Source organism: Pinus tabuliformis, chromosome 5_2 (assembly GCF_031772625.1).
Source record: "Pinus tabuliformis cultivar Carrire ecotype Pingquan chromosome 5_2, CPIR1, whole genome shotgun sequence".
In the NCBI taxonomy this organism is placed as follows: domain Eukaryota; kingdom Viridiplantae; phylum Streptophyta; class Pinopsida; order Pinales; family Pinaceae; genus Pinus; species Pinus tabuliformis.
Window position 1 is genome coordinate 679,532,818 of NC_142306.1, and position 14,297 is coordinate 679,547,114.

A 14,297-nucleotide genomic window follows, 5' to 3' on the forward strand; every position below is an offset into this window, starting at 1 on the left:
ATAGGTTCCCCACATGTGAAAAAACATTCCAACAATCTTAATATTAATGGGAGGAGGGAGACCACAATATTGTAAAAAAATCAACAATAATTTTGAACCTCAAGCTGCGTGGGGGAGAAAAAGGAGTTGGGGCCTCAAATGATTCCTATCTATTTTTCAGGTATGTTGTTCAAGGGAAGAAATCTATAGTTAAAGGGAAAGTTTTTGCCCCTACAGATCAGTGCCACAACCTTCCTCTAGGTATTGTGGACCAAATGGAACAAGTTCCATCCATGGAGGTAAAAAACTCACAGGTAACCTCCTTATTCTCTACTCTGCAGTCCAAAGCCATTATATGTATTCAATGGATTTTGGCCAAAACCTGAACCATTATATTAGTGGGTGTTCACTACTTGGGAACCTAATCGTGATATATAGCTTTATTCTAAAGAATTTTTCGTTGTTGAATTTAACACACAAAAAGAAATGGATTTTGTTAATAATTAAGGGCCATGGTTTTGGGTTAGGGTTGGCTTATCAATTACTCCTTGGTTCCTTAGTTTCAATGCAACATCCATGGTGGTCACTTCCATGTCAGTCTGGTTTAGGCTTCCAAACATACCCCTTCCTTTTTGACACCATCAAGTTCTTGAAGGCATTGGAAACAAACTGGGTAAATTCAAAAGATGGATCTGGAACGAACAAAAAAAGGAATCTTCACCTTTTCAAGGATTTTTGTGGAGATATATCTCATCAAATGATTACCATATCATATCACACTGAAAAATAATATTTTTCAGTGGACACAAATTCTAGATTATGAAAACATGACCTTCAAATGGTGTATGTGCTCTCAAACAGGTCATCTTCAGAACACATGCTCTATGGCAAAGAAAATCCCAAAAAAGGAAAAGAAACAACCAAACATACCAAAAGGATGACAGTTTAATGAATCTCCACATTCGAAATATGAGGAGGCGGGAAAAAACGAGACAAAACTTGAACAAAGCGAAGATAAAATAGAGGGGGTGGTTGCAGTTCAGGATGGGTCAGTTGCTCCATCTTCATCAGGTCGAGAATTAGAAAATCAACAACTAACAATAGGTCAAGGTGGTACTAAATGAGCACATGTCACATATTTCTTAAATTCAAACAAAAAATCTCCTCATCTGGTTGGGGGATGTGAAATAGCTTTGGTTTTGATTGATCCAGATCTCGAAAGATGGCAAAAGGTGCAAAGAAGGAAGGGTAAAAAGGAAAAAATCAACTACAATATCCATCCACAATTTTATATTTTTCACTGCTTTTTGTTGTTGTTGGCATATGCTTAGTGGTTCTTGACCATTTTATAAGACCATAGATGCTCATTTTATGCTCTCTATTGTAAAGTCATGTCCTCATTGTGTCGCTTTCAGCATGCACAATGCACACTATGTGTGTCTACCAAATGTATTTTACTTTTATTTTTATTTTTATTTTTTATTTTCTCTTAATAAAAATTAAAAATATTTAACAAATAGTATTAATACATATATTATTTAAAATTGTATTTTTTTCATAATTTCATTTATATATAAGTAAAAATATTTTGTTATATTTGTTTCCTTACATTAAGTTTTATAAAGAAGATTGTTTAATTATAATAAAAAGATGTGAGATCATCTCTTTGAATTAGTATAAGTATGACATGTTTCAAATATTTATGTTAAGAGGATTTTGTGTTTATCAATTCTATATTTTATTTAAAAAATAATTTTAAGAAAATTTGTCTTTACACTAATTTATAATATGAAATTTAGAGTTTTAGAAATGAAGACAATGTCTTTTTACTAATGAGAGAGACCACACAATGTAATCTTTTATGAAAGAAAAAGACAAATTAAAATAAAAAGAATTATGGACAAACCTAGGATGGTCATGATATGTTGACTTCGCCAACTAAAAACAACATTCAAAGTATTTTATGCAACATGTGATAACAAGTTCTAGGTGGCTTAAAAATTTTCTTATCATACAAATTGAGCAAAATAAGAAAACACAAAGTTGAAATTGAGCAAAATAAGAAAATAAAAATAAAAAATTGATTGATTTTACTTAAAATTGGATAAGTTTATATAATTTTAAATCATAATCAAATTATGAGGATATTATTTTACTTAAAAAAACTAGATTATATTAAAATTATAATTATGTTTATAAATTTCCCAAAATAAATAGTTCTTTCTTTTTCTTTTTTAATATTTAACGTAGAAAAAACTTGTAATTTCTATTAATATAAATAAAAATTACACTTTGTAAACACACATAGTGTGTAAACATCTGAGATCCAATCAGAGGATCAAGAAGAAGAGGAAAAAGGGATATGGGGAGCAAACATAGAAGGTCATCATACAAGACGCCTCAGATAATAAAGCGAAAAAACAGTGTATGTACAAACAATTATGGCTAACTGGTGCAAAGTTTTTCTCTTTTTCGTTTCCATTTATGCACTTTTTACTAACCATAAATATTTTTTTCAACATGAACCAATGCCAATTCTTGACCCACATGTGGAACCTCTTTGGTAGAATATAAACTTTCTGATACATGTGTTCTTTTGGAGCCTCTAGATCCATGCAGTGTCATAGAGTCTCCGAGTTCCTTTACAACCTGTTGCACAGTGCCAATGGATTGTTGTATTAAGGCACCCCCATCTTGGACATCATCCTCCAAGTATGTTCCACTAGTTCTAGCTTGGGATTCTTCCCTGCTTGGGGGCATGAAAGTTGTAAACTACCTATCTGATAACATATACGACACCTAAATATCATATTTTCATTGTCTAAAACTTGTGACCAACAAAAGTTTTGAAGCTTCAGATTTATCTAATTGGGAAGTTCTTTGGTGAGGTCGATATCCTTTTCCAAAATAAATATTACCAAGAACTTCAATGTATTTCTTTTGGTATTGTTAATCTATCATGGGTGTGAGATGTTGGGTTTGCTAGCTATAACCATTCAAATCCTTTATGTAATTGCTCATAGTTGTAATGTAAGAAAATTACTTCTATTGGTCGAAAATTGGTTACAAAAAGTTAGATCTACCACATCCAACAAAATCTAAGCAAATCTAATTTTTCAAAATTAGATCATATAAGAAGTTACACTTATGAAAATGAGCATATCTAAATTAACCAATAATCATACAAAATTTCTTAGGGATAATTTTTTTTGGAGAGCGTTGATGTTTATTAAATCTTGTGTATTCTCTTCAAAACTAAAAACCCTACTGCTTTTGACTACATATAATTATTACATTAATAAACATATATAAGTAGCTTTGTTACTAATTTTATTTGTTATTTATATTGAAAATATAAATAATATAATACTATAATTAATATATATTTGTTATAATAAATATTTTCTAACCTTTATCAATGTAAAGGAGACAAAAATTACTGTAGTCTAAATATGGGTTGGTTTAAATACTTAAATCAACAATTACTTTAGAATAAAAGATCATGACATGTTTAATTGGGTTTAAGAAACCAAAGATAGTTGGGAAGTTAATTTCAAGTACAAAAGAAGGGTCATGTAACAAATAGCCTCTATGATATAGATTGTGCATTATTGTGCCAGCTTAACATTAGCAAACAATTAAATTTGTGCACAACACATACACAATTTATAATCTATGAGTATAAATGAAGTAGATATATAAAAATACACTGTTTGCCAACATTATTAGAGCCTATAAAATCAATAGAGAAAAAAAAAACAAAAAAACGTAACCATGTAAAATATAGATTTGAATTAATTGTGTGACATTTAACTCCAATGATGCAATTATTGGTGTTGGGGGGTATTGTGTGGTTAAGCACTGAAATTAGTATCTAGAAAATCGAAGTAGTTCGTGAGTCATTTCTCATTATAGGAGTAGTGTTAGAGGCCTTCTCACAACTACCAATCTTCCCCATCAAAAAATATGAATTAAACTATGCACTAGATTTAAGTCAATCCAATAACAACTAAACAAAAGTTATGGTTTTATATTAAGGGTTGAACATTGTCAATTCAAAGCAGATAAAAAATCATATAAACTCCTTGAGGTAGTGGTTAAACATGTCGTTGCACCCATAAAGACTATAATATTGGTCTCACGACCCGTGCATGCATAAGTGGATCAAATCCCAACCTCGTGTCCTTCTTTTATAAACCCAAAGGGGTTGAATCGGGTGGTGGAAAGCGAGGGGCTTTTCACCATTAAGAAAGGTTCAATTCCCATGGAGGCCTAACCTGAAGTAATGAGGGCGCCTTAAGGTAGTGGTTAAACGTGTGGTTGCACCCAAAGAGATTATATTAAATAGTATCATGACCTATGTGCACATAAGTGGATCAAATCCCACCCTCGTGTATTTCAATTTATTTAAGGCCCCAAGGTGTAGATCAATTGTCGATAGTGTGTATTGTTAATGCACTCCTTATGACGTTGTTGGTTCAAACCCCTTACTAACCCTATGTGCCACGGGGGTCATGTTGATACACTTGGAGGTTATGGTGGTAGCGGTGGGAATCGACCTTACGAGATTGTCCTAATTTCCAATTCCACCAATTCAAAAACAAAACAAAACAAAACATTGTTAGAAAATTCTGGAATAACACTGTGTAATATGTGTGATCTGATCAACATTTCAGATGGTGAATCCATCCATCATAAGGGACCACAGAGAGCTTCGAGAGTTAACAAGTCCTGGAGAGCCTTTTTTTATAGGAAGATTTTTAAATGTTGGATTAACAACTATAATTTTGATTTGAATAGATAATATTTGACCAATTCCCTTTTTGAAACCATGATGTTTGACTAGTCAATTTCAACAAATTAGTAATGATTAGGATTTGGTAATCCACAACATTTTTTTTTTAAATAGTGAAATTAGAAATAAGTTTATTCATTTAATGTTTAATTGAAAAAATCTCAAATGTTAATATAAAAATTACTTTAGAATTAAAAAGATTTTTTTTATTAATATGAAAATAATTAGACAAATAAATATGTTAAATGGGGGATTGGTCCAACAATATGGTCAGGAGCTTAAGGAGGCTAAGAATTAAAGAAATGAAAGGAGACAAGGATTAATAACAAATAAGATGTTAAGAACTAAAGCAACAAAAAATTAAAGGAGATAAGGTTTAGATGTAAAAAAGAGGCTAAGAATTAATAAAATGAGTTAAGGATTATTAGGATGCTAAGAATTAAAGATCCAAATAAAATTAGTAGCAAGAGGCAAGGGTTAATATAAAATAAGATGACGAAGAATGTTTAAACTCAAATAAGATGATAAGGATTAAACATTCTTCGAGTTTAAACATTCTTCATCATCTTATTTTATATTAATCCTTGCCTCTTGGTATTAATTTTATTTGGATATTTAATTCTTAACATCTTATTAATCGTTAACTCATTTTATTAATTATTAGCCTCTTTTTAACATTTAATCCTTAACTCCTTTAATTTGTTTGTTGCTTTAGTTCTTGACCCCTTATTTGTCATTAATCCCTATTTCCTTTTATTTCTTTAATTCTTAGCCTCCTAAACATATTGTTGGACCAATCCCCCATTTACTTTATGTGGATCCAATCCTGTCCTATTAAAATATTTATTTATCTATTTATTTTCATATATATATATATATATATATATATATATTTTTTTTTTTCCAAAGGAAAAAGCGAAACTTTTTATTAAGCTTATAAAAAGTTTACATTGCAAATGCTGAAGCATCACTAATCCGACTGAGGGATTACCAAGACTGTTTTACAAAAAATCTGACTTATGCATACACCTGTTTTTTGTAAGGTGCTGAGGCTGATCTATCTACCTCTGAACCGAGGTGCCTTTCCAAAACTGAATGTAACAGCGGGCTGATTGCACACAAAATTCCAAAACATTCCGGGCCTCTTCAACATAGAAGAAAACAGCCCGATATGCAGTAATGTTGTTTTTAAAAGCCGATAAATAGTGTTGTTATGTTTATATATAATTACAAAAAATTTTGGAATAAAAAAGGTAAACAAAAAACTGCCAGTAAATTAGATATTCTGATTATATGGCGGCTGTTCAGATCTTCTGGTTTGTCCTTGATCTTCTTCTACGATCTTCCAGCTGCCCAAATCCTGTTGTAGACCGTCTTTAGAAAGCTGGTCCGCTGATTCATTCCTTTCCCTGTAAATGTGGCGGAGAGTGAAAATGTTAAAATAAGATTTTAATCTCTGAACTTCTCCCAGAATCTGTTTTAATAACTGGTTGCTGCAAGTACTATTTCCATTAACCCATCTGATCACTAATTGGGAGTCCCCAAAAATTTGAATTGTGAGGGTGCGCCTTTGGATGAGCCAACACATAAGGAATTTCAGGGCAAGAAGTTCAGCAAAGTTGTTTGATCCAGTTCCAAGACCCACAGAGGCTTTTAAGACATGCGATGGGGATTCATTGATGACTAAACCAGCTCCTGCTTTGTTGTTTTGAGATGCACCATCAAAGAAAGCCCAGGGGATTCCTTCTGTGATCTGCAATTCTGGGATGATTCTTTGGGGGTGGGCTTCCTTAGGCTCGGGGATACTAGAAAAAATGGCAGTGCTCTGACTCACTGTGATAGCTATAGGAATTCTTTTATCCTGGAAAATACTCCTGTTCCTGGCTATCCAAATACCCCAGCTAATGATGAGAGGGAGGTTGCGAAGGTTCCCGGTTGGATGAGAGTGCCACCACTTCTGCCATGCTTCTTGAACAGAGTTCCCATCCCATTCTAATTTTTTGTTCAATAGGTTCCCTACCTCGGCCCAAATTTTAATAGCTTCTGGGCATTTTATAAAAAGATGGTTTATAGACTCTGCTTCTGATTTGCACAAGGTACATCTCCCAGGCCCGTGCATGAATCTGGTCTGCAGGATGTCCCAGGTTGGGATTTTGCTTTTTAGGATGCACCAGAACAAGATTTTTGACTTTGGGGGGCTCTTAAGTTTCCAAAGTTGTTTTGACCACCACTCTGGATTTCCCCAGCCTTTCTTTGACATAAGGAAATTATATCCACTCTTGGGAGCATATTCCCCAGAGTCTGCATGGGCCCAAATTAACTCATCCTGTCTATCATTCAGACGGACATTTGTTCTGAAGAGTTCTTGAGTAAAGGTACTCCATTCGTTCCACCATCTTTGCTCCAGATCCAGATCTTCACCATTCTTCCAAGCTTGACCCCATATGGATGAAGATCCCGGATTTGCCACTTGGCTAAGGTAAAGAAACCCTTTGTCCGCTAACTGCTGAACCAGTTCAGGGGTAAGTGCATAGTTTTCGGAGCAGCCTACCCAGGGATCCTTTCCAATCTTTACCTTTTCTCCGCTCCCGACTTTCCATGCTAGTCCTTGTTCTATCACTTTAAAAGACTCCAGAGTTGCTTTCCAGATTGCTGAGATATTCTTTTGGCTCTTAACTGGGTTCCTGATCCACACTTCCAAAGGAGTTGGATCTATATATTTCCTTTTAACAGTTCTAGTCCAGAGATTTTCCATCTTAATGAGGCGCCACCCTGATTTAGCTGCCAAAGAGAGTCTGAATTCGGGCAAGCTTTTTATCCCCCAACCTCCCCAGTCTTTTGGTCTCACCACTTTCTCCCAAGCAACCCAAGGGAGAACCGAAATTTCTTTGGATCCTGCCCACAAAAATCTGCTACAGATTCTCCTAATTTTCTCCAGCACACCTTTTGGGACCCATGTTAGAGCTGACCAGTAAACTGGGATGGCTAATAACACAGATTTTATCAGGGTCAGTCTCCCTGCTCTGGAAAGCCATTTAAAACTCCAGTGCCTGATTCTAGCTTCAATTTTTGCAATTAGCCAAGACCAGTCCTCCTTCCTGTAATCGTTTGGCTTTAGCCAGAATCCCTGGTACTTAAAAGGGGTTACCATATTGCACATTTCATATGGAAAGTACATGCTGAACTGTTCCGTTTCTTGTCTGTTTAGCCCTTCCACAATGATTTGAGATTTCCTGGGGTTGATCTGCATTCCAGTAGCTTTCAAAAAAAGGTCAATTTTTTTTTTTTAACTCCTTTAATTCGTTTATGGATCCATTAGTAAAGACCAGAATATCATCTACAAAGAGAAGATGAGAGATGAAAAGGTTTACTGCTGCCTCTATACCTTTTATCTTACCTTCCCTTCTGCTTTTATGAATCAGCTGGCTTAGGCCTTCAGCCACCAAGAGGAAAAGCAGGGGGGACAAGGGGCAGCCTTGCCTCAGCCCTTTTTGTCCTTTGAAGAAGGGTGTAGCAGCTCCATTTATAAGGAGTGCGTAACTAACATCTGTGATACACCCCATGACCCATCTGATGAAGTCCACTTTGAAACCGAGGTGTGTTAGGAGCAGGTGGATGTATGACCAGTTTATCCTGTCATAGGCCTTTGATAGATCAATTTTTATTACAGCTCCCTTCTTGTTTTTCATCTTTACACTGTGAAGGACATCCTGTGCCACCACTATTGCTTCATGAATTTGTCTCCCATTCAGAAACCCAAATTGTTCAGGAGAGATATGCCTTGATAAAATTGGTTTGATCCTGAGAGCTATCACTTTTGCAATTATTTTATAAATACTGTTGCAAAGGGAGATGGGTCTAAAGTCCTCGAAGGAGTCCGGAGCTTCCTTTTTTGGGATGAGGGCTATGAAGGTTGCATTGAATGTGTTATCACTTGGAACTATAGTTCATGTATATAAGGTTGTCCATAAGTTTTATATAAAGTCTTGAAGTCTTGTGAATAGGTTTATTAGTATATGTCAATTTGAAATTTGAAATTCAAGAGCTATTGATGTGAATTCGTGTAAAGGAAAAATCATTAGACACCCTCCATCATTGTTAGTTAAAGCATGTCATGTCATTGGTACTTTGCGCAGTTTCGCAGCGCGGGTTTGATGTCTTTGGTACTTGCGCAGTTTCGCAGCGCAGGTTTGATTGGTCAGTTTAGCTGCGAAATGATGTTTTCGTGTTTTCGCAGCGCTCTGTTTGTCAGCGATTTCGTAGCGCATCCTGTTAAATTTGAACTGCCCGCGCTACGAAATCGGGGTTTCAGGGTTTTTTGCAGCGCTTTTTCTCTGAATGTCAAATCCGTGAGTAGTGAGTCATAAGTCCGTTCATGATTGTCACTTCACACCCTCTCCATGTCATGATAAGCCATTATTTCGCCATAAGGTCCGAAGTCATGTATTTGAGTGTTAGTTTAGGGGATGTTATAAGAGGTGGTCATTTCATAATGAGTTCTTCATATCATATGAACGTGTTTGCTATATGAAAAGCCCAAGCTCTTATTTAAACGGACTACTGCAAGCGAGCCTGCTCTCCAAAGCCGAAGTTTGTTTTCGTGCTACAAGCCACCATTAGTTTCTTGTGTAAAAATATTCAAAGCAGCATGGAAAGAAAGGAACACCGATCTGGTAAATGTGTGAGGACAGAGCCGGAGGGGTTAGATGTTACTCTCAGGGATGAAGAGGTAGCAAAGGCCTTTCGAAGTGCTGGCTGCTGGCGGTTTTGCGAAAAATTGAAGGGAGGACATGCAGAAGTGACCAAGGCTTTCGCATTAAACTTCACTGGACTGAATTCGAAGGTGGCCATGTTGGAGTTTCCGGTGTCCCCTGAAGTTATTTCCACTGTCACAGAAATCCCGAGGGGTGGCCAAGAATGGTTCAAAAACTTCAAGTTCGAAATGGGTCCCTGCAAAGAGTTTTTGAAGGCACCTTATGCAGATGAAGATCTCACCAAAGCAGTCCCAAGGAGTTATCTAAAAGAGAATTATGCTCTGCTATTGACATGTATCCAGAAGTACCTGACATGTGAGGGTAGGTACAATAAAGTTTACTCCTACCACTTCAAACTTCTGTTACACTTCACAGGTAAGGTTTCAATAGACATACCTTTCTATTTGTTCAGGAGTATTAGCAAAATGTGTGATAAGATTCAGTTAAAGAAAGATGCTTGTGAAACATCCCTTTTTCATCATGGTCTAGTAAAATTGCTGGTGTTGGATAGTTTACAAAAAATTGGTAAAGATTGGGATTCATTTGTGTTTATGGCCGGTTTCCCAAGCAAAACAGGCCTCACTCCATTACCTGTGAGAGAAAGAGAAGAAAGGAGTGAGGAACCTACTTTGGCTGAACTTAGAAGAGAAGTGAAAGACCATAAGAAGCCTAAAATTAAAGCAAAGAAGTCAGAGAGGTCTGTGGCAGCTAAAGAGACACCTGAAGCATCAATGAAGAAAACTCCCAAGCCAGCAGTTAAAGAAACACCTGAAGCATCAGTAGATAAAACTCCTAAGTCATCTAGAGTATCTGAAAAGGAAACCCCTAAGTCATCACCTAAGGAAACACCTCAGTCATCAAAGCAGAAGACTCACAAAAGGAAAGATGGAACTAAATCCATTGAAGTTGAAAGGGTCTCAAGGGTGAGAACTAGAGGCCAACTAAGCAAGGAGAAAGGAAAGTTAGTCCCTGTGGAAGAAAGTCCTATTTCTAAGGGTAGTTTAAATGACTTACTTGAAGCCATTGAACTAGAGCAAGATCATCCAATTCAAATTGAACCACTAGAACTTGAGCAAGATCAATTGGTGCCACCAATGCATATTGATCTAACTCAGTCCTCACCTGAAAGTTCTAAAAAATCAAGGGCTTCTAAAAGGTTAAAGTTTGAAGAGCCAAGTGAAGAATATGCCTTTAAACCACGCAGACCAGTGACAAGAAGGCAAATTAAAGAAGTGGAGAAAGCTCAGAAAGAGAAAGCACCTTTAGAAATGCCTAGGACAGAGGCACTTGAAGTTTTCTCTGAAATAGTTCAAGCAACCAAAAGCAAGAGCAAGGATAATAAGGTTATTATCAGTCAAAGTGGAAATGTTATTGCTATTAAGAAACAAGCTGGAGCAACAAAGGAAAGAATACCTCAGATTGAAAATGTTTTCAAGGAAAAGGCAGTGAGATATACAAGTTATAAAAAGGCTGTAATGAAAGGCAGAACAAGTTTGATTAGCCAAGCTGACTCAGTATCTGATGCATATGTGTGGACAGTGCCAGCTCTGAAGCAGGCAAAAATCATGAAACAAATGAATACAAGTTTAAGAGCAGAAAATAAGATGTTAAAGGAAGAAGTCAGCAGCTTGAAAGGGAAGTTAGGCAAACTAGCTAAATGATCCAAGGAGAAATTTGCTTTCCAAATTTTGGTATATTTTGGCTGTCATCATTTAAAACTTTTTGATACTTTTTGATGTCCTTACACCTGTGTAGAATGGCTGAAGAAATCACAGAGTTAAGTTATTGTTGCTTTAAGGTTCATATGCTTAGTTTTGATGACCTACAGCAGTTTCGTAGCGCGCTACGAAACTGCTGTAGATGACTGTTTATGTTGAAAACTTGAGTTTGAATGCTGAGGTCAGCAAATATTTAAAGGGATGACTTAAGGCCAGCATGGAGACTATAGAAAGTCAGTCAGATGTTTAAAAAAGGTGCCAGATGTAAGTATTCGAAGAAAAGGTGAAATTTTGTCTTTTGTTGAAAGTTTTCACTTTATGTCCGAATTTTTAGGGTTCTGGTAGGGCTGCTGAGGTGTTGAGTGGTACACCTGTTCAGTTATGGGATGGCCAGATCATAAGTTTTCTTCAATCATACGGGACTATCAGAGGATTAAATGGCTTGAAACATGATCTTAAATGCATGAACACTAATGGGAGGCAGAAACCGTGAACATAGGGTGCATATTCTTATTGGTTGATGAATCACCTACACATCAGGCATCCGAAGCTGCTCATCCAGTGAATGTGTTTTTAGTTTGGTTTGGCTGTTATTGAAGTGCTACAGGTGTCAAGTTTCAAGGATGCAGCAAGGTACACGAGGAGATAGACTTGAAGTGACAATGTAATGGAGTCCTCTGTTTTCGTAGCACGATATCTCTTGTAATTAATTAGTTTGTTTATGATAGAGATAAGGTAATTAATGTTAGAATTCCGAGCTCCCTTCATGCTTGTTGAGGAGTCTCAGGTAGTAGTGTTTTGATTGGCTATATATAGAAATGACTCATATGTAAAAAAGGTTGGACATTTTATAGAAAAACAGAGTTGTTTTGGGCCATTGTAAGATTTTTTTTGACAGTAATAGTAAAACAGTGTTGTTCTCTACTCAAGATTCTCGATGGATTGTTATGTTCAAATATAATGATGGTGTTTTATACTTTATGTTCTTTTATAGCCTTGTTGTAACACAATCACTCAGAATTCATAATCTTATGCTCTGACTTCCTGTGTGTTTGGCAAGCTATGTTTTGATGGAGTATGTTTGACATGTAATGCAAAGAGCCTTGACTTCCATGAGATGACTATGTTTTCCTTGTTTACTTAATATATGAGACTCCATAGCCCAATGAGAACCAGTTTGATATGTTTCCAACCAGCTTTGCTTTCATGAATGAATAAAGAGTTAGCCATCTATTGTAGTGAAGGATTTTATCAAGAGTTTGTGAGAGAACCCTCTCTGATCAAAGAGGCTAATCTTTGGTCTAAAGTTAGGTTGAAAGAGTTACATGAAATCTTGCTTGGTTGCAGCCCTCAGTAGTGATTTTGTGATAACAGAATGGACTATAAATCTCTCCCTTTAGTCTAGATTCCTCCACCACATCTGTTATTTCTTCTCCTATTTGCTCAAAAAAGTGTAGGAAAAGCTCTACCGACCAACCATCCGGCCCGGGGCTTTTCTCTTTTGCCATGGATTTTATGACACTTTCCACTTCCTCCTTCGAAACCGGTTCCATTAGGAAATCCGCATCTTCCTCCTCCACATATTTGTGAAAACATTGCGCTGTTTGGATTACTTCCGCTATGGTAATCTCACCGTTATCTTTGAATAAAGATTGGAAGTGGTTCACCCCAAGGGTTGAAAGAGCTTCAAAGGTCTTAGCCTCTCTTCCTTCTTCGGATTTTAAGTGCCAAATAGTGTTTGCACTCTTCCTTCCTTTAGCATAATTATGAAAGAAGCTGGTGTTGTCATCCCCAGCTTTGAGCCAAATTGCTCTGCTCTTTAGCCTCCATTCCTCCTCCCTTGCCAGCAGGATTTGATTCTTGTGCTTTTCCAGAGTTACAATTTTCTCCTTTGATTCATGAGTCGCATATCCGTCCATCTCTATGCTTTCAAGCTTTTGGAGTTCCTCGTTTATCTTTAATAGGTCTTCATTCTGCTGTAATTTTCTAACCTTTGCCCATGTGATAGTTTCCTTTTTCAGTCTTTTGAGATTTTCCATAAATAAGAAACCTTTACTTTCTTGGGAGCCTCTGGCAGGGTGAATCCATGTGTCTTGGAACAATTTATTGTATGATTCTTCTTGAAGCCAGGAGGCATTGAATTTGAAGGGTGCTGGAGGTTTTGAGGGGGCTTTAGAGAGCTCAAGATAAATGGGAAAATGGTCCGAAGGGCCCCCTTCTTCTACCCATTGCCTGAATAAAGGAATTGCAGCAGATAAAGCCTCATTAATTAAGAAGCGATCTAATCTCTTCGCCACTCTAGCATCTCCAACTCTTTTATTCCTCCAAGTTGGTTTCGGTTTGATGAGATTCGCTTCTATGAGATTATTTGAGGCTAAGAGATTCATAAAAAATTCTGATTGAGGGTCCTCTCGTGCAGCGGGGCCCCAGGCTTCCGCTCTTCCTAAAGAGAAGTTTAGGTCTCCTCCCATCACCATATAGTTATTCTTCACAAGCGAGCTTCCCATCAAGCCGTTCCAGAAGGGAATCCTTCCTTGACACGGCCCATAAATATTGATAATAGTTAAGGGGAAATCGAATTCTGTGGACTGGCACTCTATCCCCAACACCTGCTTCATTCCCCATCGGTTCCAAATCTTAATTTTCCCTTCTCTGATTCCTACAGCCAAGCCTCCAGAGTGGCCGTCAGAATCCATGGCTATGAAAGACCATCCCGGAAGGAGAGCATTAAGCATTGATTCAACGTCCTCCCCTTTCCCCAACGTCTCCTGAAGAAGGAGGACATCCGCTTTGGAGTTCATCACTAACTCCTTTAGGGCCAGTTTTTTGGGTTTACTGGCTAAACCCCTGCAGTTCCAGGATGTAATTATCATTTTAAGGCAGATACGGGGCTTTGCACTGCTCTAAGTGCCCCTGTGATTGAAAGTTGTTTCCCATCTGCCACATCAAAGATGGCCTGGACTTTGGCTTCAGAGAGCTTAGATTTCCTACCCCTTTTTTTCCCGGGCTGGCTCAAGGATGCAGAAGGATCGATGCCCCCTACAGCAGACA

The 14,297-nt window shown here is 36.9% G+C and overlaps 1 protein-coding gene across 1 annotated transcript; it reads right to left on the reverse strand.

The window, feature by feature from the left end:
• Window positions 1-6,050: 6,050 nt before the first annotated feature.
• Window positions 6,051-14,047, reverse strand: LOC149160943 (uncharacterized). The gene is made up of 2 exons (XM_089434739.1): window positions 12,662-14,047; window positions 6,051-8,018 (listed from the first exon to the last, which is right to left on the reverse strand). Exons 1-2 carry the CDS (start codon window positions 14,045-14,047, stop codon window positions 6,051-6,053), a joined length of 3,354 nt encoding a protein of 1,117 aa, XP_089290865.1.
• Window positions 14,048-14,297: the final 250 nt, after the last annotated feature.